Source organism: Saccopteryx bilineata, chromosome 1 (assembly GCF_036850765.1).
Source record: "Saccopteryx bilineata isolate mSacBil1 chromosome 1, mSacBil1_pri_phased_curated, whole genome shotgun sequence".
NCBI lineage: Eukaryota > Metazoa > Chordata > Mammalia > Chiroptera > Emballonuridae > Saccopteryx > Saccopteryx bilineata.
In genome coordinates, this window is record NC_089490.1 from 121,450,711 (window position 1) to 121,475,865 (window position 25,155).

At 36.8% G+C, this 25,155-nt stretch overlaps 1 protein-coding gene and 1 pseudogene across 8 annotated transcripts in view; one reads left to right on the forward strand and one right to left on the reverse strand.

The window, feature by feature from the left end:
* The window catches only part of ABCC9 (ATP binding cassette subfamily C member 9), a 152,099-nt gene that overhangs the window by 65,380 nt on the left and 61,564 nt on the right, over positions 1–25,155 (reverse strand). For 6 of the 8 annotated variants that reach the window (XM_066264640.1, XM_066264631.1, XM_066264635.1 and 3 more), the window contains exons 17-24: positions 18,707–18,779; positions 17,311–17,416; positions 8,862–8,900; positions 7,166–7,267; positions 5,399–5,483; positions 2,776–2,856; positions 819–956; positions 554–679 (exon numbers count right to left, since the gene is read on the reverse strand). In XM_066264640.1, coding sequence (XP_066120737.1) covers positions 554–679; positions 819–956; positions 2,776–2,856; positions 5,399–5,483; positions 7,166–7,267; positions 8,862–8,900; positions 17,311–17,416; positions 18,707–18,779 — 750 coding nt within the window. The remainder of the gene's footprint in view (positions 1–553; positions 680–818; positions 957–2,775; positions 2,857–5,398; positions 5,484–7,165; positions 7,268–8,861; positions 8,901–17,310; positions 17,417–18,706; positions 18,780–25,155) is intronic. The other 2 variants (XM_066264658.1, XM_066264665.1) reach the window with 1 other exon arrangement.
* On the forward strand, positions 3,790–4,219 carry LOC136321005 (small ribosomal subunit protein eS12-like; annotated as a pseudogene).

Here is a 25,155-nt window from a genome sequence, read left to right on the forward strand (position 1 = left end):
GTGGACTTTCAAAGCAATACAAGTACACATTTTTATTGTTGTTTCTTTCTGACCATATTCCTTCACCCTGGCCCTATCCAATATACCCTTTACAGCATCAGCCACATCTCACAGATCTTGTTTTTCAAAATAATCTTGGATTTTCTTTTGCCCATGACCCCCCTTTTGTAGGTGGTCAATGAAAATATCCTCAAATTATCAGTGAGGAAAATAAGATATGCATAAGAAAAGAAATAACATAAGGATATATTATGCTTCAGAAAGTAGTTTGTTTTAATCACACACATGATTGCAACATGCTTCAAATTCAAGTAAAAATCCCCTAAAAACCTGACAGCATTTCATCCAAAAGATATCATTAGAATTTTATAGTTTTGAAGAAGCCCATTTGTTAATGATATATACACAATCACTTCGGATTCCAAATGAGGAACACTATAAAATATTAGACATTAAATCTAAATATGTCTTTAAAGTATTTTTAGTAATTACCCAGTATATTTCTGACTCTTCTAAACTGAACTCTGAACTCTTCTATAGTATGACCCATTACCTTTTCTAATTCTTGATCTTGCCGGTTCATAAGTGTTTTCCAGTGTTCATAAAGCTCAACATCTTTGGTTTGAATGTCCTTCAAAGTCCCTTCTCTTAGCACACTTCCATCTTTCATGGCTATGATCTAAAGAAAGCATATATTAGCACAAAAAGCCTCAATTGGCCAAATAAATTGCATTTATCTCATAAAGTACTTCTTAATGTCCCTACTTATTAAAATGACTACAATAAAAAAATTAACAAAACTTTTTCTAAACTCTCACCCAGTCGGCATGTGTTAGATACTGTAATTTGTGAGTCACAAGAACGAGTGTCCTCTTGTCATCTTGGAGAAATTTCAAAATCCCTTCCTGCATTAAGTGATCACTTAAATGAATGTCCAGGGCAGAGAATGGATCATCCTACAACCAGTAAAATAGACAGAAAGTAAAAATTTTCTATACCCTTTATGTAACTTAATTCTTCTACACAATAACAAAGTACAAATAATCCCTCCAATCTAATTTATAAAAACAGACTCCATATAACTTGAAATTGTCAGAAAAAATGAAATTAAAAATGAAGCTTTTATTTTCTTTTACCTTAATTTTTTTAACAATAAGTAACAATATTAAAAGTGGTTTGCATTTTATATATAGAATCCTCAAGTTCAAAAACCAACATTTTTGACAACCTTTAACTACAGACTAAACAAAGAATGAAGCAATCAATAATGGAATAGTTGAATTTTAGATTATGAAAACAGGTGTCAACTCTGGACCAAGATGGCAATGTAGGATGCTCTTGAATTTTCTTCCTCTTACTGATGCACCAAATACACAGCTACACAAAGAGCAATTCTCTTTGAGAGAAATCCAGAAACTAGTTGGGTGACTTCCATACATTGGGCAACTGAGAAAATACATCTAATTGGGTAGGAGTAGCTGATTTACACTCCCCATAAACGGCACTCTGGAGCAGAATCATGTAATTGGGAGGGAACACACAACTCTCAGTTTCTCCTGAGGATGGAAAGATTAGAACCACACATCTAATGCCTTGCCTTTTATGGATGCCACCCAAAGGACAGACCCTCAAATCACCTAGCTCTGAAAGCCAATGGCCATTCATTTATGATTCACATAGGACTATAGCAGACAAAGCAGTTGTGAATAGGCACATGAGAACCTGCCATGGCTTATCCCTTCCATCCACTATGAAAAAACTCACAACTACATAGGCATCTACTAAATTCTGCTATGGCTTTTAGGGCATTTTTTGTTTCTGGGAGAAATTAGGGACTAGTATTCTTAGGGAGATTAACCTGAAGTGAATTTATGGTACATCTAAATTCTATTCCCATCCTTAGTAATGTGTTAAAACTTAGTGGGAAACTTTAAAACCAGCCTGCATTTTGAAGAAGTTCTCAAAGTTCTCAAGATTGGATGAAGTGAAAACTCTAAAGGAGGTGTGGAAACCAAATTTATAAATAGTTAATAACTGCACAGAAGGAAAACACAAGGAAGGATGTATTTACATAGTCTTCTGGACTCTGGTACACATTATCTATTTGTAAGCTAAGTTATTTTGACCTCCTGCTGGAGGAACCAAACTAAAACAAATTCATAATCAACATAATCATCTAATTTTATTTGTGGATCCAGAGAGAGAAGCAAGTTAGTAACCAGGATATACATTATAAACATCCATGGTGCTTTTTAAAGACACAGACTCTAGACTCTGACATTACAATTATGATTCAACAGATCTAGGGCAATAACAAGATTGATATAGGTTTAGGAAGCTTCACAGATAAATCTTATCCACAGCCTTTGTTGCACCCACTGGAATGGATACTCTGCTTACTTATTCCTATGTCCAACAAAGATGTATTTTCCAGGCCTTCTTTCTTTGCCATAAAATATAAATGAGAAGACCTATGATCTTGTCCAGTTGATCCAGTACTGTTCACACTAATCTCATTAATGATCCTTGTGGTTAGGAAACTCATAGAAGCAACCATGTGGCACTCCAATCTCTTGAACATCAATCTGGCTCACTAACCTCTTAATCTTATTTGTTGATCTGATTTGTATGCTGAAGACTTGTTTCTCCTAGATTTTCTATTATTTCACAAGTTAAACCATCTTTCCTTAAGTTATTTGATTTGTTCTTTTAAGACTCATTTTTTTGAGAGGAAAAAAAACGAAGTAGAAATAAAAGTAAAGGCCATATTCTCACCAAAAAGACAATATTGGTATTTTGATAGAGAGCTCGTGCCACACAGATTCTTTGCCTCTGACCCCCACTCAGGTTGATGCCCTAGAGAAGAAATATCCATAAATATCCACCTTTTCCATTAATAAATGATCTGTTAGTAAAAAAACCCAAAATTTCCTTTAAATTTCTTTTTTTTAAAAATCTTAAAATAATGGTAATTTACTAATTAAATTGTGATTACATTGATAAGATAAAATGAAAACTGTCTCATGGCCAATACCTGAATTATATTAAGACAACTTTTAACTGATAACATTAGTCCCCCTTTAATCTGATAGAGAGCTGTGCTGTACAAAGGCATTAACTAAAACACTGGTGAGTGCTGAAGATTCACCAAATTGTGTTGAAGACAACTCAAAAATATTTTTCTAGTTTTGTGAATTGTGTCTGCATTGTACTTAACATATACCTCTTAAATTTGATTTCACAAGCTTTGATCAACAGAACCATGCAGCAATATGCTTTTATAATCAAGTGTTAATTATAATATTTTTTAAAAATTAATACAGCATATCGTCATTGAATACCATCCACAAGTTCTTGGAACCACATCAAAATAACATACAACAAAACCAATTTTACCATAGGCTAAGTGATAGAAACAAGAATTAATGTTATATTGGCATCTGATTATTATAAAGAAATAATGCTGCAAAAAATGATGTGGAAAAAGAAATGGTGTTATTCAAAGACCTACTATAATTATTGAGCACTTAGTCAGACTTTTATGAATGGTTTTACATTCCTAATTTCTTTTATTCCTCATAGTGATTTTTGTATCTGGTATTGTTCTCATTTTACAAACATAAAAACTAAAGCTCTGAGAAGTTAAGTTCATGCTATCCTTAAATACTATTCTGTGATGCAATAGTCATTAAGAATGCAGGCTACTGTTCCTTCCCTGCTCCTGTGGAGTTGTGTAGAGGCAGTGGCTTGAGTGTGTTCAAGATTCAGCTTCATCCATATCTCACAGCCATGGCCAAAGGAGGAGGTACTGCTACTGGAGGTGTAATGGACATTACTACTGCTTTACAAGAGGTCTGAAGACCGCCCTCATCCACAATGGCCTAACACACAGAATTTGTGAAGCTGCCAAAGCCTTGGACAAGCTCTCAGCCCATCTCTGTGTGGTTGCATCCAACTGTGATGAGCCTAAGTATGTCAAGCTGGTGGAGGCCCTTTGTGCTGAACAGTGAACAACCTAGGTAAGGTTGACGACAACAAGAAACTAGGGGAGTGGGTATGCCTCTGTAAAACTGAGAGAGAGGGAAAACCCTATAAAGTAGTTGGTTGAAGTTGTGTGGTAGTTAAGGACTATGGCAAAGAAGCTCAGACAAAGAATGTCATTATGGAGTACTTCAAATGTAAGAAATACAAAAGTAAACTTGGCTTTTATCAAAAATAAAGAGAGAGAGAAAAAGAGAGAGAGAGAATGCAGGCTTGGCTGAATGGCTCAGGTGGTTAGAATATTGTCCTGAAGCCCAGAGGTTGCCAGTTTGATCCCCTGTCAAGGCACACACAAGAATTGATAGATGTTTCTCTCTCTCTCTCCTCTTCCCCCCTGTCTTTCTAAAATTAATAAAATAAACATTTAAAATAAAGAATGCAGACTACAGAGTCAGACTAATTCCAGCTGCACCACTGAATCTATGGGTGGGCAAGTTTTTTAACCTCTATCAGCCTTTGTTTTCTCAGCTTCAACACATAGGTAGCATGTAAAATCTTTTGCCCAATACTTAATACCTATAAGCATTAAATTTTAGCCAGCATTGTTATAAAGATTACATAGAGATATATTTTTTGGCTGGTCAAAATAGTATAACATCAATAAAAAACATTATTACACATAGCCTGACCAGGCAGTAGCGCAGTGAATAGAGCTGAGATGCTAAGGACCCAGGTTCGAAACCCCAAGATCCCTGGCTTGAGTGCAGGCTCAACAGCTTGAGCACGGGGTCATTGGTGTGAGCATGGAATCATTGACATGACCCCATGATTGCTGGCTTGAACCCAAAGGTCACTGGCTTGAAGCCCAAGGTCGCTAGCTTGAGCAAGGGGTCACTGGCTCAGCTGGACTCCGCACATATGAGAAAGCAGTCAATGAACAACTAAAGTGCCACAACTATGAGTTGATGCTTCTCATCTCTCCCCCTTCCTGGCTGTCTCAATCTGTCCCTCTCCCTCTCTCTTGCTAAAAAAAAAAAAAAAGTTTACACAAAGAAAAAAAAAGAAAGAACACTGTAACAGGAATAAATAGATGCTGACAAAGAAGCTGTTAAAGGCAATCTCAGTTTTGAAATCAATTTAAAATTAAACTGCAAGTAAGTAAAAATACATTTGATCAAAGGCAGGAACTGCTCTTTTTTTTTTTTAGAACTCCCAAGTATATGATGGTTACCCAACAAACCCTTTAGAGAGAGTGGCATTAAAGGGCTCCTAGGTTCTTGTTTCTGGAACTTGTCTCTAGGACAATGCACAAGTCTTTCATTCTCAGATTTTATTATGCTCCATTAAAGGTAAAGGACAACCAGAAGACATCTCTTGATTTTTGTTCAGCATTTAATTAAAAGTATACTTATCTCACCCTTTCTCCAATTTCAGTTTGGTCTCCAAATGGTAGTAAATCAATATCTGGCTGAAGAGAACAGGCATCTGTGACAGCTTTATACCTTTAGGAGAAATTATTTTGAATGTTTAGAACATTATTAATATATTGCCCATAAGCTAAGTCCCAAGTTCAATACCTTAGAATCTGAAATACAACATTGATTGAACAATAGTATATATTAGCCTCTAGCTAAGTTTGTGGCTACAAAGATACATAAGTATTGGTTCTCACTCAGAAAGCTAGTACATGGAGCACAAGACTGATATAGAAACATATAATGAAAATGTGCCTTGTCAGGGCTCGAACTGAGGTAGCTGCAATGTGCTCCTAGAGCACATAGAAAGAAATGTCTGGCCACTCTGAGAAGTAAGTGACATCTTTGCAGAGGAAGCAAGGTGTAAATAATACCCAGAAAGATGAGTCATCATTTGTCAAGAAATGAAGGGAAGGACGCTTAAAAAAACTGCACAAAGGTGTGAGTTTATGCTGCACTGACGGACAACAGGAGGTGTGCGGAACTAAGGCACAGTTTGCAGCTGGGTGCCTGTGCACACTAATCACACACGTGGAAGGAAGAACAAACGGTAGATGAAGATGACTGACAGTACTCAAGGTGATCTAAGGCTGGGACTGGAGAGCAAATGGATTGGGAAGATAGGGAAGCAGAGAGTTTGAAAGTGCTGGGGAAAATACCAATGGTTTCATTTCCTAAATCACCAAGTCTTAAAATATTTAAGTCATTTTTCATTCTTTTCTCTTCTCCGCCTTGTTCATGTTTGTGCCTTCTTATTCTAGAATGGTTTTTTGTCAACTGCCTCTTCTTTTCCATGTTTCTAATCACCCCCAGGTGCAGGAAACAAACACTGCATGCCTGGATAATTATTCTAACAAACTTCTAAATGTCTCTTTGCTCCTAATTCAGATTCATCCCATACATCTGTCATGACACTGCAAGATTAAAATCACGTTTACTTTATTATTTCCCTTTCTCAAATGTGCCATGCCTTCCCAGAAGGCACACAGTTACATCCCAGTGGATTTTGTGGTCCACTACTACCTTGTCTCAGCCCTCCTTTACAGACTAGTTTCCCACTGCCAATATCCCCAAATCCCTATTGGTCTGGTCTGTTCCCAGGCACCAAGGGACCCCATGACATTTAGATTTTTTTCTCCTAAACTGTCTACTTCCTCTTCCTGCCTCCTTCCTCATGTCTCTCCTCTGACCTAATTGTCCTGAACTTTTGAGACCTTCTTTGGCATTCTAAGACTCACCTTGTGAGAGTGGCTTAAGGAAAGGGTCATACCTTTGAGCACTCCAGCAGTATGTAAAAGATGTGTGGGAAATGGCAGATTCTGGCTGCTCCCAGTCTCTATAACTCTCAGATCCTACAGTCCTCCTCTTCTTTCCAAAGTTAACCTTCCCTCTGCTTACTTAGATTTTTCCTTATGCTTACCAATATTCTCACCACCACCACCCCTCCCCACCTCACATGCATACATATTTTATTTCTGGATGTCGAGTTCTGGTGTAAAAATTGTTCTCAGTAAGTGTACAAAATGGGCTGAAACTTCCCATGAGGCTTCTCTTGAAAGAGTTAAATCAAAAGACTTGGTGATGAGGATGAGAGGAAGGCAAGCAGGGAGGAAAGGAACTCCCAACGTAAACATTCCAGACACTGTGAACCAAACATAAAGATTAGTAGTGGCTCATTTTAGTTCTAGATTTTATACATTCAAAATTACCTCTGTTTGTTGAAAGGACTTCCGAAGGTAATGTTTTCTTCTACTGTCGCATTTAATAGCCAAGGCTTTTGAGCTGCATAAGCCACAGAATACCTGCTCCTACTAGAAAATGGAAAAGAAAAACAAAACAGCAAAATCATACAAGGGCGAGGGTGCTGTCCTGTATGTATATTTTAGTGTAATTAAACAAAATGAAAGATGACAAATTATCTCAAACAGAAACGGATAACTTCTAAAAGAGAACATTTTAACAACCACCAACGTTATTGATTAATGGTTAAAGATTCCACCTGAATTCAAGGGATTAGAACTTTATCAAAATGTCATACAATGTGTGAAATTTGACTTTGTTGTTATGCTAAAGAAGAATCTTAAGGTAAAAATTATTAATTAAAATTTTACTTTCTAAAGTGAGTATAATTTGTAAAATAATTAAATATTGACAATAATTTACTTTCTCATAGCCACAGATATTTTAATTTATATTAAAAGCACTTTACATAACTATAAATTTTATATGTGGACCTTAAAAAAGTATGTGAATTGATACTATAATTAGAGTATGTATTTGTAGTTTAATCACATTAATATATTTTAAGGCAATAGATAATATACATTATAAATATATATAAATACCTTGAGAAGTCCATTTCAATATTGAAATACATATACATCTTAAAAACTACATATTTCAATACATACTGAAATAGTTTATTCAAAAAATCATCACCTTCTCTTCCCATTTTTGGGCCTTGCAAATTCTACTGGCTCTAAATCTTAGCATTTAATTTGCAATAATTAAAAAAATGCATGTGAGTTGAAGCTAAAGAAGATGGGATTGGGATGGAAAGGGTCAGACGTTCACAGTTAGTTCACAGTCTTTAAGTACTAATAAAGAAGTCAAGTTAAAAGAAAATAAGGTTAAGAAAAAGAATAGTTAGAAATGCTCAGTGATTATCCTGAAACATTATGTCTAGGAGTTTAGAAGACATAATAATACACAGTATTCTAGTGGTCTCTTAAATAACCATATATGTTTAGTACAACAGTGGTTCCCAACTTCTGACATGTCTGCTTCCACTTCCCTCAAGACCTTTAAGTGTTTTTTCCTTTTTGAAATACATAAAGCACTTGGCTCTCTCCATCTCTACCTTACTCACAGATTCCATCATCATTTAACTCAGAAATAATATACATATTAATTCTTGTATTTTAATAAATTTATTGGGGTGACACTGGTTAATAAAATTATATAAGTTTCAGATGTACAATACTAGAATATATTATGTGTATATTGTATCGTGTGATCACCACCCAAAGTTGTCTCCTTCTGACTCCACTTAACTCCCCTTTACCCTCTTCTACTCCCCCCACTCTCGTTCTCATTTTATGAAATCCTAAACCCAGCTTGCCAAGAACTGACTGCATTTTGGCCGAAGTTGAGACATATGAGACATATGTGACTAAAGGAAAACAGGTGACACAATGGGCCATTTTGTTTGGCAAGTTAATTTTTTCAGCAGCCTGCAAATATTGGGAACCACTGCTACCACTGTTACTGGAAATATTCTAGCATATTGTAATAAATAACTTTATACATCATCAGAAAGAACAAAATGTCTAAGAGCAAGAGATTATCAAGTAAAGTCTGAGGAAGGACGTTATTCTTATTAAGTGCGGATTAAAATAGAAATACCTTCTGGTTGCTTCAAAAGAAGGTTCAGATTCGTTTACACTGCAAGTATGGTAAACAATGTTCATTAATTATAAAATGTAAATACAGAATGACTGTCTGCACATATCAGGTAAGAGATCAAATTAACATTGGACATATTAAATAGCTATATTTCCCAAATAATTTTTCATATTAGTTTCAAAGACAAATCAAGTAAATGATATTTTTAAAAATCTTAGTTGGTTAGAAAATAATTACTTAGTAAGCTTCCAAAAGATAGCACTGTTCTCTTTCATACAAAATTTGGATTCATACAATGACCTGAGTTCTAGCACCCACTTTATTCCAACTAGCTGTATAAATTTAGGTGATTTCTATAGAATGGTCTCCTAGTCTACATAAAGTTGCAAGATCTCCAAAGTCTCCCTGACTTTAAAATTCAAATTTAATCTCTTTAAATTCTTAATTAGCTACCCTAAGGTATGAGAGACAGAAACATTGGGAAGTTCTAAATTTGAAAGTTTTAGAAACAGCCTAGCCCTTAGGAAACTGGTAAGAAAAACAGACATTTACAATAGTTTAAAGGGCAACATTAATCACTGATAGATATGTTTTTTGTAAAAAGAGGTGTTTGACTAATTAAATTTAGTTATATCTATGTTATGGGGAAAAATGCTATTTGTTTTATGTTTACTGAATTTTATTAATTCAGTCAAATTTCATCATTTTGAGAGAACTGAATTTGAAAACCATGCAAATGTTAAAGTCTATGGGAGCTCTAAAAATAGATCCTATTTGACTTTGAAGGCATTATAAACTGTTGTGGAGAAAATTTACCTAAGTATAATACCTAGTGACATTTGGCTGAGAGTTCCCAATGACAAGATTTTCACAATGGCACATTACTAATAACATCTTCAGATCGCTAATAGAAGCAGAGAGAAGCAATATTCTTCTAAAAATTCCCTCTCAAAATGGTTATTTCCTGATTTAAGGTACTCACAAAAAATAAAGCAATAAAATGCAAAATTTCTCAAGTGGTATTTTCCATACAATATGCTTTAGATGCCAAGAAATTTAGATTTTATTTTTTAGTGGTAAAAACCCAATAAATTATCTCAATGATTTTAGCTAATCCAAGTAAGACAGAGTACAGAAGAAGAAATTAATGGATTAATTCACCTACTAACCATACTGGTGGAAACGTATATCAGACATTTGAAAATGTCAGCCAAACTTGATGACATGAATTTTGAAATAATTAATTTTTTTCAACTACTATTGATTAAGTTCCAACTATATTTATTCACTTTCAATTCAAAAATAATAATCAATCACCTCCTACTACCAAAATACTAGAGATACTGTAAACAAGAAAAACTCATTACTCCTTTTATGCTGTTTAATGTTTTATGGGAGTGTTCTAAGGAACAAACATATGATAGGTGAAGAAGAGTGATATTAGAACACAGATAAAGAATGCCCAATTAAGGGTAAACAGTAGAGTTGGTATCAGAGGGGCAAATAAGATTGGGCTACATGAAGAAATTTGAAGAGTATTTCACACTAGTTAAAATACGTATCAGATGGCCTTGAGGTACACTGGTCATAGAAAGACCTGATAAAAAGTCGGCATGGCTGAAATGTGAATATAAATGGTGAGTGAAGACAACTATATGGTGAATTTGAAAGTATGCATAGCCCAGATAATAAAGGGGCTCTTAAACTATTTTATGGAGTTAGACCTTTTCCTCAGAACATTGGAAAACCACTGAAAGGTTTAAACAAGAGAAGGATATAGGTTCAGTTTAGAAATATCATTCTGATTGCATATTGGAACAAATGAATTGTAAGGAGCAAGACTGGAGGACATACAGAGGCCACTGGAGACTGTGAGAGTCAAGAAGATAAGAAGGCAGTGTCCTTACATAGGATAATGTTGAGTAAATGAAAGGAAGTGGACATATTTCAAGACACCAAGGATTATGTGATCGACAAGATGGGAGGGGGTGAAGGAGAGAAAGGAATCAAGGAAAGGGAATACAAAATAAAAAGTACACATGGTGGGAGAAGATAGTGAATTCAGCAGCAATAAGTTTAAGCTACGTAGGAATATCCAAATGACCATGCCAGGAAGCAGAATTGGAAGCTCAGGGAGAAATCTGGTAAACAAATGCAAATATTGGGGTGATATGACCTTATAATACAGGGGTCGGAAAACTTTTTGGCTGAGAGAGCCATAAATGCCACATATTTTAGAATGTAATTCCGAGAGAGCCATACAACGACCCATGTACGTTACGCATTATCCAATAAAAATTTAGTGTCCCGGAGGACAGCTGTGATTGGTTCCAGCCACCCACAACCATGAACATGAGCGGTAGGAAATGAATGGATTGTAATACATGAGAATGTTTTATATTTTTAACGTTATTTTTTTTATTAAAGATTTGTCTGTGTGCCAGATGCAGCCATCAAAAGAGCCACATCTGGCTCACGAGCCATAGGTTCCCGACCCCTGTTATATGCCTTAGATAATGAGGATTTTAAATTCTGTCCTTTATTATTGAAAACTCAACAAATGACTTCAGTAAATCTAGCTTTTTTTTTTTATAAGTAAACAAGAGCAGACAGAGAAAACCAAAATCATGAAAAGCTATGTGACTGCCCAGAAAGTACACATATAGGAGAATAAAAGAAGAGGGCAAAGATAGAACCCTGAAAAAATCACTATTTAATAAGTGGTGAAGGAATAAAAATATGCAGGAGAGACCAGAGAAGCAGGTAAAGTTGTAAGAGGTAAATAACCATGAGTTTATTTACCTCCTTCAGGAGAAAGTATGGGCAACAATGTCAAGTGGCCAAGCGGTCAAGTAAGATAATGATTATAAAAGTGCCTAATGAACTTAACAACTAGGATGCAACTGATGGATTTGATAAGAATGGTTTCAGTGGGGTGGTAGAGGTAGAAACCAGACTGCATCGGACTGAAGTGAGAGCAGAGTAAGAATTAGAATGAATGAGTGAAGTCCTTTTATCTACAAAAGGAAGGGGAAAGGATGGTTGAGATTAGACTTGACTCAGTCAGGTCACCTATTATTTTTTTCTTACAAAACCCTACACATCTTTTTCTTGGCATTTATAAAAATTGAACCAAGTAGTTAATTATTAAGTTGTTTTCTTTTTTTTTTTGAATTTTTTTTTAATTTATTCATTTTAGAGAGGAGAGAGAGAGAGAGAGAGAAAGGGGGGAGGAGCAGGAAGCATCAACTCCCATATGTGCCTTGACCAGACAAGTACAGGTTTCGAACCAGCGACCTCAGCATTCCAGGTCAACGCTTTATCCACTGCACCACCACAGGTCAGGCTGAAATTGTTTTCTTATTTCTTCATGGCCTTCACTGCTAAACAGGAAGCTTAATGAGGAGAGGAGCTGGTTTCCTATGTTTAGTTATTTACCTGCAATAACTAATACAATGATTTGCATGTTATAGGTGTGCTATACACATTTTTAATAAATGAATAAGTAAAAGTGTCATTGAAATCAAGAAGCCAGTTGATTTCAAGGAGTCATCAGTGGTGAACAGCTTCAAAAGCTATAGAGAAGTTAATGTAGAACTGAGAACAAATTATGATGATTCAGCATTTAGGCTGGCATCGGTGAGAACTCTTCAGCCCAATTGCAATGAACTGCGTGAAAGGAAAGTAAGGAAGGTAAGTATGGGCAGACTCCTCTCTTAAAAAGAGAAACACCCAGTTGTCTAAGAAATCTCTAAGACATTTTTATTTTCTTTAAATGAAACATAATGGAATGTCAATAGCAGGAAAATAAAGACTTACATAAGAAAGGTTAATGAATGTCGTAGTGTCCTAAGTTAGACAAGACAGCCTATAGTGGATCCTCATTTCTGAAGAACTCTCCTTGCAGGATTTACGTATATTTTCCTTTAAGTGTAAAAGTTAAATTTTGGATACTAGTTTCAGAGGAAGAAAAAAAAGGTGGATACAGATTTATTTGTTGGTATTCATCTTACATAAACAAATAAAAAATTATCTTACTCTTTTATTAAACTACTTACTCTAACTCTTTCAACATAGCAACATGTTTAATCAAATTCAGTCGTGGATGGTTATTTTTTCTAGAGTTAGCTGTGGATTCTAACATCAGATCAAATTTGATTACATGAAAACCCCTGGGTACATGTCCAGACTCATCTACTACCATTCGTGTGGTAGTTGCTATCTCTGAAGGCAACAAGAGAAAGTGAAGAGGTCAGATAGAAAGCCCTCTTCTAGAAAAATGTAAAGAGTTCACTTCTGCATGCAAAATTCGTGTGTATTTTCCTTCAAAAGTAAAAGTTAAACTTGGTGCTCTAGCAATTTCCAGGTATCATGGTTAATACCTTGTGGAATGGAAAGAGTGACTTTTGCAAGCCCAAAACAGGAACAACATTTAGAAGAAGGGGAGATAGAAGTGAACACTAACAGGCTATATTCTATCTGATCCAGGAAAGCTGGCTCGATGTGTTATTATTCCTTCACACCAGATAATGTCACATAAAAAGGAGTAACTCCTCAATTTTCCAGTCTTAGAAAAGTTGAGCCGCTGTTATAAAGCTGATTACATGAAGACATAAGATGGAATATCAGGACAGAGGGGGCCTGATAACAGGCTGGCTGATGGTGTGGTGAGAGGAAGAGGAAAAGAAAGAGAAAGCAGAGGTAAAAGAGGCTCTGTCTCACATGATCACCACGATTATTACCACTCTGACTCCTTTACTGCGACCATCCATCAGGTCAAGCATTTTAGTTCTAGCTCCTAAGGTATAGGTAAGAATTATTGTTTATCATGACATTTAGAAAAGGACAGCTTCAGTCAGGCAGAACAGTGACTTTTAAACAAATAGAGAGCACACCTAGATACAGGAGTAAGAACCCTGGCATTCTGACAGTTTTGGAGAATGTTTTTATCACTCCTTCTCTTATCTCACCTTTCTCTTATGGGGCCACAAACTGTCAGACTAAGTCAAAGGTAGCAATTTCCAAGGAAACCTCTACAGATGTCTTTGTTGTGTACCAGGTTTGACCCACGTAGGCATGTCCTTCATGAGCAGCAGGATCTTCTCTCCTGCCTAAAGTAAATACTTAGGACTACACAAGGGCAGAATAGTTTTTCTCTTTGCTCATCCCAAGCTATGAGAACACATTTAATTCATGCAACTAGAGATACATGCAATGATTAAACTATAACAGCAAGGCTCTTGGTGCCTTACCATATTATTTAGTTTATTGTTTTGCTTTCTATTTTTTAAGCTTTAAAAAATATCAAACAATCCAGTCTGCTAAAATAAAGTACTTCTTAACATTTGCACATCACCATTCTCTTGATACTGATAATTTCTAAATTAGATTTTTTTTCTAATAACATGTATATGCCTTTCCTTTTGGACAACGCACAACAGCTTTTTTTCTGTCATGAAGAGTAGTTACAAATAACTCTTTTTAATAAGGTCTGTATTCTCTGAATATTCTTCATTGAAAAATTTTTTTTTTCTTTTCCAAGTGACAAGGGAGATAAAGAGACATACTCCTGCATGCATCCTGACCAGAATCACCTGGCAACCCTTGTCTGGGGCCGATGCTCTGCCATGCTTGCAACCAAGCTATTTTTAGCACCTGAGGTGGAGGCTCCACAGAGCCATTCTCAGTGCCTGGGGCCAATTTGCTCAAACCAATCAAGCCATGTCTGTGGGAGGGGGAGAGAGAGAGAGAAGAAAGAGGGGGAAGGGTAGAGAAACAGATGGGCACTTCTCCTGCGTGCCCGGACTAGAAATTGAACACAGGATATCCACATATTGGGCCAACACTCTACTGAGCCAACCAACAAGGATCTGAAAATATGTTTTATCAGCTATTAAGGATACCATAGAGAAAAACTAAGTAATTCTTTTAATTAAAGAAAAATGTAACTAGTGTCAGCTTATCCAAACTCTTAAAGGGTTAATTTTTAAGCTATGTGTATGTCTGAACCAACACAGACATTTTTTTGAAGAAAATCTTAGACCTTCTTCCATTAAGAGATGAGATTATTGCCTATTAAGTATTCATAAAAAGATGGTTTGTAAATTATGGGAATTTAAAAAATATTTAGAATTATCTAAATCTTTTCTTATACCATCATCATATTTGCCCTTTCTCCAAGATACAATCTTTTATTGATTTTTTTAATTCATTTTAGAAAGGAGAGGGAGAGACAGAGGGAGAGAAAGAGAAGAGAGACAGAGAGAGAGAGAAGGGGGAAGGAGCTGGAAGCATCAACTCCCATATATGCCTTGACCAGGCAAGCCCAGGGTTTTCGAACCGGAGACCTCAGCATTTCCAGGTCGACGCTTTGTCCACTGCGCCACCACAGGTCAGGCCCCTTTTATTGATTTTTTAAAATTAAAATCTATAGGAGAGATTTCTTTCAGAAAAGAACTTTAACCTCTATTGAGTAAAATTATGTTTTTATTTTTTAGTTCCCTCTTTGCCTAGCTTTCATGAAGCTCAGAGTAAAATTTGTGTCCCATATTTTATAACGAACTCCAGTACCTGCATTTCTAGCTATTAATTTCTCAGATTATTGTTTAAATCTTATTTTCCTTTTGATATCTTTTACTTTTTCTCAAGATTTATTATACTCTGTGATTTTAAATAAAATAATTCACAACCTTTATAAAATGAGATAGAATATCTTACTTAAGAGCACAAGAAATAAATAACTAGATTGTGTAAAATACTTTAAAATTCCAGTATCACTTATTTATCCCATAACAAAATTATAATAGTCATTAATGATGATATCAGGAGTCAGCGTGGCCCCAGTGGAACGAGAGCCTGGAATCTTTTTAATGTTGTGTAAGACTAGATAAGAACGTTGCAGAGGTATGAAAATAGAATCTCAAGGTTTTCTGTCAGTATCTCTCATTCTTTCTCACTGTTTTGATGATAGTGAAACAAAGTAAAAATTAAACTCAAATAACTTGATTATGGCTGTACAGGTCACATAATATAATTTAATCTGGGAAGACCTGCTTCTCAAAACCTACAGTCATGTAAAGTGGAAGGTACAGTCGCAGGGCAAGAGCCGCCTGCTGCCTGACCTTCGTGATCAATGAGAAGTTGTCAAGAAGCACACTTTAAGTAGCAATTATTTACCAAGCTCTCTGCTGAATATGCACAAAAACATTTCATGTCTACTATCTGTTAAATTTGTCCAACAGAAATAAAATGTACACTCAACATTTCTCAGCCTTCTTTGCCAATGATAACAAAAATAGTATTTATAGTTCTATCATTTTCAGTTCGAGTTTCATATCCAAGCACTTCCTTCTCTTTATTGGGAGTTTAAACAGAATCTATTCTATAAATGCCCAAAAATAGTCTTTATTCATTCTTAAGAGATGTCTGTGTATGTGAACAGCAGAATGAGCTACGACAGAATTCACAATGATGGATAAAAAATGATATTAACATCTGCAGGTCTAGAACAAGGTTTCTCAATCTTGTCACAACTGACATTTGAGGACAGATAATTCCTCTTAAGAGATAGGAATGGGGGCTGTCCTGGGCATTGCAGGTTGTTTGATAGCATCCCTGGCCTCTACCAACTACATCAGTAGCTGCCAAATTTCTCTCTGTGACAGCCAAAACATCTCCAGACACTGCTTAATGTCTCCAAAGATACACCTGCTTTAGAACTGGTCTACAATCCAACTTCTTAGATAAGCTGCAACCAATTTGTTTCATAAATTTCTTATGGGTAGTCTACTAGGTAGATAATACTATGGTTCTGAGGCACTTTATTACTGCAATGTGCTTTGAAGATGCCAAGCCAACCATTCAAATGTCCAGAAGGAACACCATGCTATATATCTCCTTTCTCATGTCCTTAGGGGTACACAACACACTTGTCAAACCTATTTGTATCTTTAACTAATTACTTTTAGTGTCTAGTTTAACTTGGGTGTGAAGAGCAATGGCTGATTTCTTAGCCCCTTGTGAAGATTCTGGAAGAGATTATTTTAAATTTTTTCTCTGACCACTAAACTATTGTGGCTTTGCTTGCATTTAAGCTTTATACATAGTGCAAGTTTTCCTTAACATCTTTTATTACAAGATGAATTTTAAAATTATTTTTTTGTTATCCATTTCACTTTAAAATCTAGTGTTACAACCTCAATCTTAGGTTTATCTCAGCAGTGTACTAATTTTTATTATTATAAACCTCTATAGAATTGCTTTATAATTCTTAGCTTATGACATTTAAGATTTCTACTATTTAAATATGTAAACAAACAAATAAATAGCTGTGCTTATTCTGAGAAAATTTTGAGATTCCTAACATGGGAATCCACTGCTCTAATTTCTTCCCTTGGAAGATGATCAGAGGTGTGACAAAGCAATAGAAACAGATTTAGAAAGCACATACTTGCTCCAATGAACTTTCCCTTCCAAGGTCTGCATCTCGCCGAGGATGGCAAGGAGAAGGGAGGACTTTCCACATCCCACTTGGCCCACAATCATGGTTAACTGACCTAGAGAAGTAGACAAAGGACAATAACAGAATTAGATGGAATTCTATTGGTAAAATAAAACCAAAATACATTTAGAAAAGGCTGATGCTTCACAATCAATGGTCGTTTTGATTTATGGCAAAAAGGTATTCTAAACAGCTTCTTTCTCTGATATGTAAGTTTTTTGAAAAAGGAAAGAAAAATTAAAAGATATAGGACTTGGCCCTGGCTAGTTGGCTAAGTGGTAAATCATTGGCCCAGTGTGTTGATGCCCCGGGTTTGATTTCCAGTCGGGACATACAGGAGAAGCACCCATCTGCTTTACCACCCCTACCGCTCTTGCTTCTCTCTCTCTTTCTCTCTCTCTCTCTCTCTCTCTCTTCCCCTCCTGCAGCCATGGCTCAACTGGAGCGAGTTGGCCTCAGGCACTGAGGGTGGCTCTATGGGCTTTGCCTCAGGTGCTAAGAAGAGCATGGTTGCTGAGCAACAGAGTAATAATGCATCAGATGAGCAGAGCATCACTGCCTAGTAAGCTTGCCAGGTGGATCCTGGTCAAGACACATGTGGGTGTCTGTCTCTGCCTCCCCACTTCACTAAATAAAAAAAAGAAAGAAGGAAAAAAAAGATATAGAACTTTATTTATTATTTTTCAAACTGTAAGCATAGCTGACTCTAGTGACTGAAACATTGAAATAGTTGCCTAAATCATCTAGATTAGTTTTAATTTAATTATTCAATTCATTCAGTAGAATTGACTAAAATTGATAATTGGGATGAATAATTTGGGCTGTTAACAAAATGTCTTCTCCAATCTCTCATATTGATTTGCATGTATAATAAAAAAACCTGAATAAAAAAAATCATCAGGTGAGGTAAAAAAATATTTCTATTCAACTATTCTGACATTTTAAATAAAAATTACTGGGTGTTTCCGCTTAAATGTCTTGAAAAATTCATCAGCCTTGCTTAAGATTAAAATTTTTTTTTCACTTATACTCTTTCACTCGATCTTTTGTCAAATGAAATGAAAAATCAAACACTCCATTATTTAAATGGGACAAATCAACAAATGAACTAATCAGAGTTAATCTAAACAGTAAATAACTTGTCAAAAGATCTATACTCAATTGTGAAGGGCAAGTCTTATCATTTCCACAGTGATGCAGTGACTCCTGAGCTCAGTGGTGCAAATAAATAACTACAAATAATACTTATGTTTTTTAAAAGTCTTTCTTTTTGTTAGACTCAATTATCTTACAACTCCATGGTTGATAATAACAGTTACAACAATTATTAGCAAATGATTCTTACCTGTTGGAATACGAATATCTATATTGGATAATGTAGCTAAGCCACTGCCCCATGAAAAGTAGCCATTTGTGACCTGAAAGACAAGAATACAAAAATTAAATTATAAAATGATGTAAATATGAAGTATTAAAAAATAATTCCAATTAAAATTAATTTTCTGTTTAAAGCACTCACAGACTTTCAATATAAAGTAGAGAACACACAGTGGTGAAATTCTAAGTTAGTGGCATAACTATTTACAAGGTATAGGGGAAAACAAAAGAGAATCAAAGTAAAGGAAGGGTCCCTGAATTAGTGACATTAAGAAGAATGCTAAAATTTAGGCTTACTAGGCCATTTTCATGTGAGCAGTCTTAAAAAATGATCATCTCAAATATTTCAAGTAACTTCCTTCACTGATTTATTTTCCTTTCTACTCAGCAATTCCCAGAATCCTGATAATGCAAAGCAAAGAACAGAAATAACTAAAAGTTATTACAACTAAATGAGTCTGTCACCTAAGCAAGAAGGCTTTGTAACAGATGAGTTTCTTGAATTATATGGATTCATGGTTATATACTGATATGGGTTCATGGTTATATACTGAACTTAACAGTAAAGGAGACAGAGGAATAAAGCACAGAAATGAGGCAACATTGCTGTAACAACCAGCAAAGATCACAAGACCTTAGAACCATCCAAAGCAATCTATTGCTTTTACTTTTGTTATTATCTTATTTTTGCCATCTATTTCTTTTAGTAAGCTTCAAGTGCTAAATAATGGGAAACAAAAGAAGTACAACAGAACCCAAAGATAGGGAGAATGAATAGAAACAGATAAAGGAAAGAAAGTGTGTGAAAAATGAGAGGAAATTAAAGAAAAGATACACCCTGGAGGAGATTCCAAGGTGGCTGCAGAATAGGTGAAAGCTAAACTGACCTGCTCCCTACACCAAATTGGACTTTCAGCTAAACTATAGAGCAATCAACCTGAATAATGAACTAAAGGCTAGCCAAGTTATAATTTATGGCCAAGGATTTACAGAAGAAGCCACAATAGAAACTGGTAAGAATGGCAGACACATGGAAATAGCAAGCCCCTGCACCTACATACAGCAGCTAAAAATCCAGAGGGATATCTTAGAAAAACACCCTCTAGCCAAAAACATGGAGTCTCAAACCCACGCAGGGATCCCAAACCTAAAACAGAAAGAGGAGCCCACATAGCATCTGTTGGTGAAAATCAGTGGAGATTCAGTCCACCTAGGAGAGAAGGAACTCTGCTGGAGACCCAGACAACAGCTTCACAGGGTTGAGTGTTCCTAATGTTACAGCACCAGCCTAAGGAGTATACCAACCAACTGAGCTCAAGTCCTGCAAAAAGTTCTGCTGGCGGCACTCATCAGGGGCCTCTGCTGTGCTCTTTTTCTGGAGAAGCTCTTGGCAGAGATTCAGAGACTGATTGAACTATGTAGCTTTGGAAAGGAGACCATTCTTCCCCACCCATCCCTTACCTGTCAAATTACTTGGCCTGCTCCCCCCCCAATTTCCTGTGGTCCTGTCCTACTGAATTCTGTTCTGCAGGAGGATCAGAGTGTGGCACAGAGCTCAGACTTTTGGAGCACATCTCCCAGGGAGGGCTTTGGCTGGGAATTAGACGGGCAGGAGCTGGGTTGTGTAGCTACATCACATGGGGGTGGAGGGGCCAGTCCTATCTCCCCAATGAGCTCAACCTGTGCTAGTTTCCCAACAAAAGATTCATTTGACTTGCCTTTCCAGCAGCCTAGTGCCTTGCCCTGCTGAATTCCGATCTGAGAATTGCTCAGAGCTGGGACCTTCAGTGCATGTAGGAGGCTTTTTGTCAGCGAAGGAGAGGAATTGTCCATCCCTCTTCTACTGGCTTTGCAGCACCCCCCCTCCCCAACTGGAGACTGTTGGATCTGCTCTCCCTAGTCCCAGTGGCCCCACCCTGCTGAGTCCTGCTCCCTAGAGGGATCGGAGTATCTCTCAGACCTGGGACATTCCAAATTTGTCTCACTCAGTGGCTATTGTCTGAGACCAAGATAAAGTGCTTAGTCCTGCTGTGGGTTTGAACAGCACCACCCACAATGGGATGCTCTTTCCATTTGTCTTCCCAAACCCTGGTGGCTCCTCCTTGCTGAGCCTGCTCCTGCAGAAGGGACATCTTTTACACCCAAACTGAACTGGTGACACACTCCTTCTTGGGAAGCTAGAGTTGGAGACTCTGGCAGAGACTAGGTGGTATGGCTCTAAGTAGGGGCCACTTTCCCCTCATTGAATGCCTGCCCAAATGACCCACAAGTAGGGGACCCACAAATTGCATCTTACCAAACCCAGTTTCCCCACCCCACCCAGCTCACAACCTATAAAAGGGTCTGTGGCTCATGGCCAGCCTGAACCAACTCTACAGTCTCTCTTCAAAAATCTCTGGAGAAAGACCAGACAACCTCAGTGGGAGGTAGAATAGCTGACAGGTAGAGGTGGACCTCAGGGAGCTTCAGACCTTTTATAAATATGCTTTAAGTTTGAAGAAGCTGATCTCTGTACATAGATTAGCCCCTCCCCACCCCACACTCAGGCCCAGCAAACACAGCCACAGCGAAGAGCATGGTAGCTCTAGACAGATAGCCCAAGGTCAGTTACACACAATACCTGACATCACCCTGTACCTGAACCTCACCCAAGTAGACCTAGAACCCTAACAATTAGTGGTGGGCTTCAGAACAGACCAGAGCTCAACCCAATTAGCCATACAAGTAGTTCACCGAAATGGAGATTGTAGCAGATACCAATCTGCTGAGTACAACTCCAACTCAGGAAGCAGCTACTGCACAGTGACTCATGCACAGTTGACAGAAATTGATCCTTACAGTCAGTCAGCCTGAAGGCGTAATTCTACCCACCAAAGGGCCAACAGAATTCAAAACTCAACTATAAAAAGAGGGTGTGCATAATCCACAAGAAACATTCCTGTAGCACCAAGCTCAGATGATCTGGAAGATTGGGCCACAGAACCTAACAGGACACCTACATCACAAAGTCATCATAACAAGTTTGGGAGCTAAAGCAAGTCTACCTAATACACAGAGATAAAATGGGGAGAAAAAGAAATATGCCCCAAATGAAAGAACAAGAGAAATAGCCAGGGAAAGAATTAAATGAAATGGAAGCAACCAAAGTACCAGATGCAGAGTTTAAAACAATGGTCATGAGGATGCTCAAGAACCTTAGGGAAACAATGGATGATCTTAGTGAAAATTTAAACAAAAAGACAGTAAGCATTAAAAAGGACACAGAAACCATAATAAGCAACCAGAAAAAAATGAAGAATATCACACCTGAAATGAAAAATACACTAGAAGGAATCAACAAAAGGCTAAATAGAGCAAAGAACTGAATCAACCATTTAGAGCAGTGGTCCCCAACCCCCAGCCTGCAAACTGGTACTGGTCCATGGGCCATTTGGTACTGGTCCACAGAGAAAGAATAAATAACTTATATTATTTCTGTTTATTTATATTTAAGTCTGAACGATGTTTTATTTTTAAAAAATGACCAGATTTCCTCTGTTACATCCATCTAAGACTCACTCTTGACGCTTGTCTCGGTCACCTGATACATTTATCTGTCCCACCCTAGAGGCCAGTCCGTGAAAATATTTTCTGACATTAAACCGAACCGTGGCCCCAAAAAAGTTGGGGACCACTGATTTAGAGGACAAGATGTCAGTAAGCACCCAAGCAGAGCATCAAAAAGAAAAGAATTTTTTTAAATGAGGAAAGCCTAAGGGACCTCTGAGAGAACATCAAACATAACAACATTCACATCATAGGGGTACCAGAAGGAGGAGAGTGTGACAAGGGATTGAAAACCTGTTTGAAAAAAAGAATGGCTGAAAGGACAAAGTCACTCAAGTTCAGGAGGCACAGAGAGTTCCAGTCAAAATGAATCCAAAGAGGTCCACACCAAGACACAGCATAGTTAAAATGGAAAAGGTTAAAGCCCCCCCCCAAAAAAAAGAATCTTAAAAGCAGCAGGAGAAAGACAGTTTGTTATCTACAAGGGAGACCCATAAGACTATCAGCTGATTTTTCAACAGAAACAATTCATTCCAGAAGGAATTGACATAAAATATTCAAAGTGATGAAGAACAAGGACCTAGAACCAAGACTACTCTATCCAGCCAAAAAAAAAAAAAAAGCTAAAAGGAGTTCATTACCACCAAATCAGTGTTGCAAGAACTGTTAAAGGGTCTGCTTTAAAAAGAAGAATTATATATAAAGAGGAACATAGGTATAAAGAACAAAATCACAACAAATAAGTAGTTATCATAATAACCTTAAATGTAAACAGGTTAAATGGTTCAATCAAAAGAGATAGGGTAGCTGCATGGATAAGAAAACATATACATGCTGTCTACAAGAGACTCACCTCAAAACAAAACATACACAGACTGAAAGTGAAAGGATGGAAAAAAAATATTCTATGCAAATGGAATGAAAAAAAAAAAGCTGGGATAGCAATACTCATATCAGACAAAATTGACTTCAAAACAAAGGTCATAACAAGAGACAAAGAAAGTCACTTACTTAACACTAAAGGGATCAATCCAAGAAGAGGTTATAACCTTTGTAAATATATGCACCCAAAATAGGAGGACCTAAATATATTTTAAAATCTTGGTGGACATTAAGGGAGAAATTAACAGCAATATAGTCATAATAGGGGACTTAAAAACCCCACTGTCATCAATAGATAGATCTTCTGGACCAAAAAAAAAAAAAAATCAACAAGGCAACAGTGACCTTTAACAAGACACTGAATCAGGTGTATTTAATTGATATTTACAGAACATTTTATCCCAACATAGCAGAAAGTACATAATTCTTCCCAAGTGCACATAGAACGTTTTCAAAGACCACATGTTATTAAACAGTAAATGAATTAATAGATCAAGAAAGGAAGAAAAATTACCTGAAAACAAATGAAAATATACACAAAACAACTCAAAATATATGGGGCACAGAGAAAGCAGTCATGAGAGGGAAGTTCATAACATTACAGGCCTACCTCAAGAAGCAAGAAAAATCTCAAATAAACAATTTACCACTACACTTAAAAGAACTAAAAAAAGGCCAACAAAGAAAGTCCAGATAAAGTAGAAGGAAAAAAATAATAAATATTAGAGCAGACATAAATGACATAGAAATTAAAAAAACCCACAAAAGATCAATGAAACCAACAGCTTGTTCTTTGAAAGGATAAATAAGACTGACGGACCTTTAACCAGACTCATCAAGAAAATCAAAGGGAGGAACAAAATAAATAAAATCCAAAATAAAGGAAAAGAAGTAACAACCTACACCGAAGAAAAACAAAGGATTGTAAGAAAATACTAGGAACAATTATACACCAAAAACTTGGACAGCCTGGGTAAAATGAATAAATTCCTAAAAACATACAATTTTCCAAAACTGAATCAGGAAGAATCAGAAAATCTGAATAGACCAATTACAATCAATAAAATCAAAGCAGTCAGTAATCGAAAACTACCAGCACACAAAAGATGGTGAATTTTACCAAATATTCAAAGGAGAACTAACATCTATCCTTCTCAAACTATTCCAAATATTTCAAGAGAAAAAAAAACCACTTCTAAACTCTTTTTACAAAACCAGCATTATTCTAATTCTAAAACCAAATAAAAGCACTAGAAAGAAAAAAATAATTACAGGTCTATATCCCTGATGAACATAGATGCTAAAATCCTCAATAAAATATTAGCAAATGAGATTTAGCAATACACTGAAAAGATTATACCATGATCAAGTAAGATATATTCTGGAGATGCAAGGTTGGCACATTATTTGCAAATCAATACATGTGATACATGACATAAAAAATGGAGGATAGGCCTGGCCAGTTGGCTAAGCGGTAGAATGTCAGTCTAAAGTGTGGAAGTCCTGGGTTCAATTCCTGGCCAGGGCACACAGGAGAAGTGCCCATCTGCTTCTCCACCCTTCCCCCTCCCTCTCTTTTCTCTATATCTCTCTTCCCCTCCCACAGCCAAGGCTCCACTGAAGAATGTGGAGAAAAGGGAGTCCACATACTCTATTGGTGGAAATGCAGACTGGTGCAGCCACTGTGGAAAACAGTATGAAGTTTCCTCAAAAAATGAAAAATAGAACTGCCTTTTGACCTAGTCATCCCACTTCTGGGAATATATCCTAGGAAACCCAAAGTTGGCCAGGGTGCTGAGGATGGCTCCATGGCTTTCACCTCAGGCACTAGAATGGCTCTGATTGCAGCAGAGCAATGCCCCGGAGAGGCCGACCATCGTCCTCGGGTGGGCGTGCTGGGTGGATTTCTGTCAGGTTCATGCAGGGGTTTGTTTGTTTGTCTGCCTCCCCCCAGCTTCTCACTTCGGGGGAGGGGGAAGGATAAAAAGT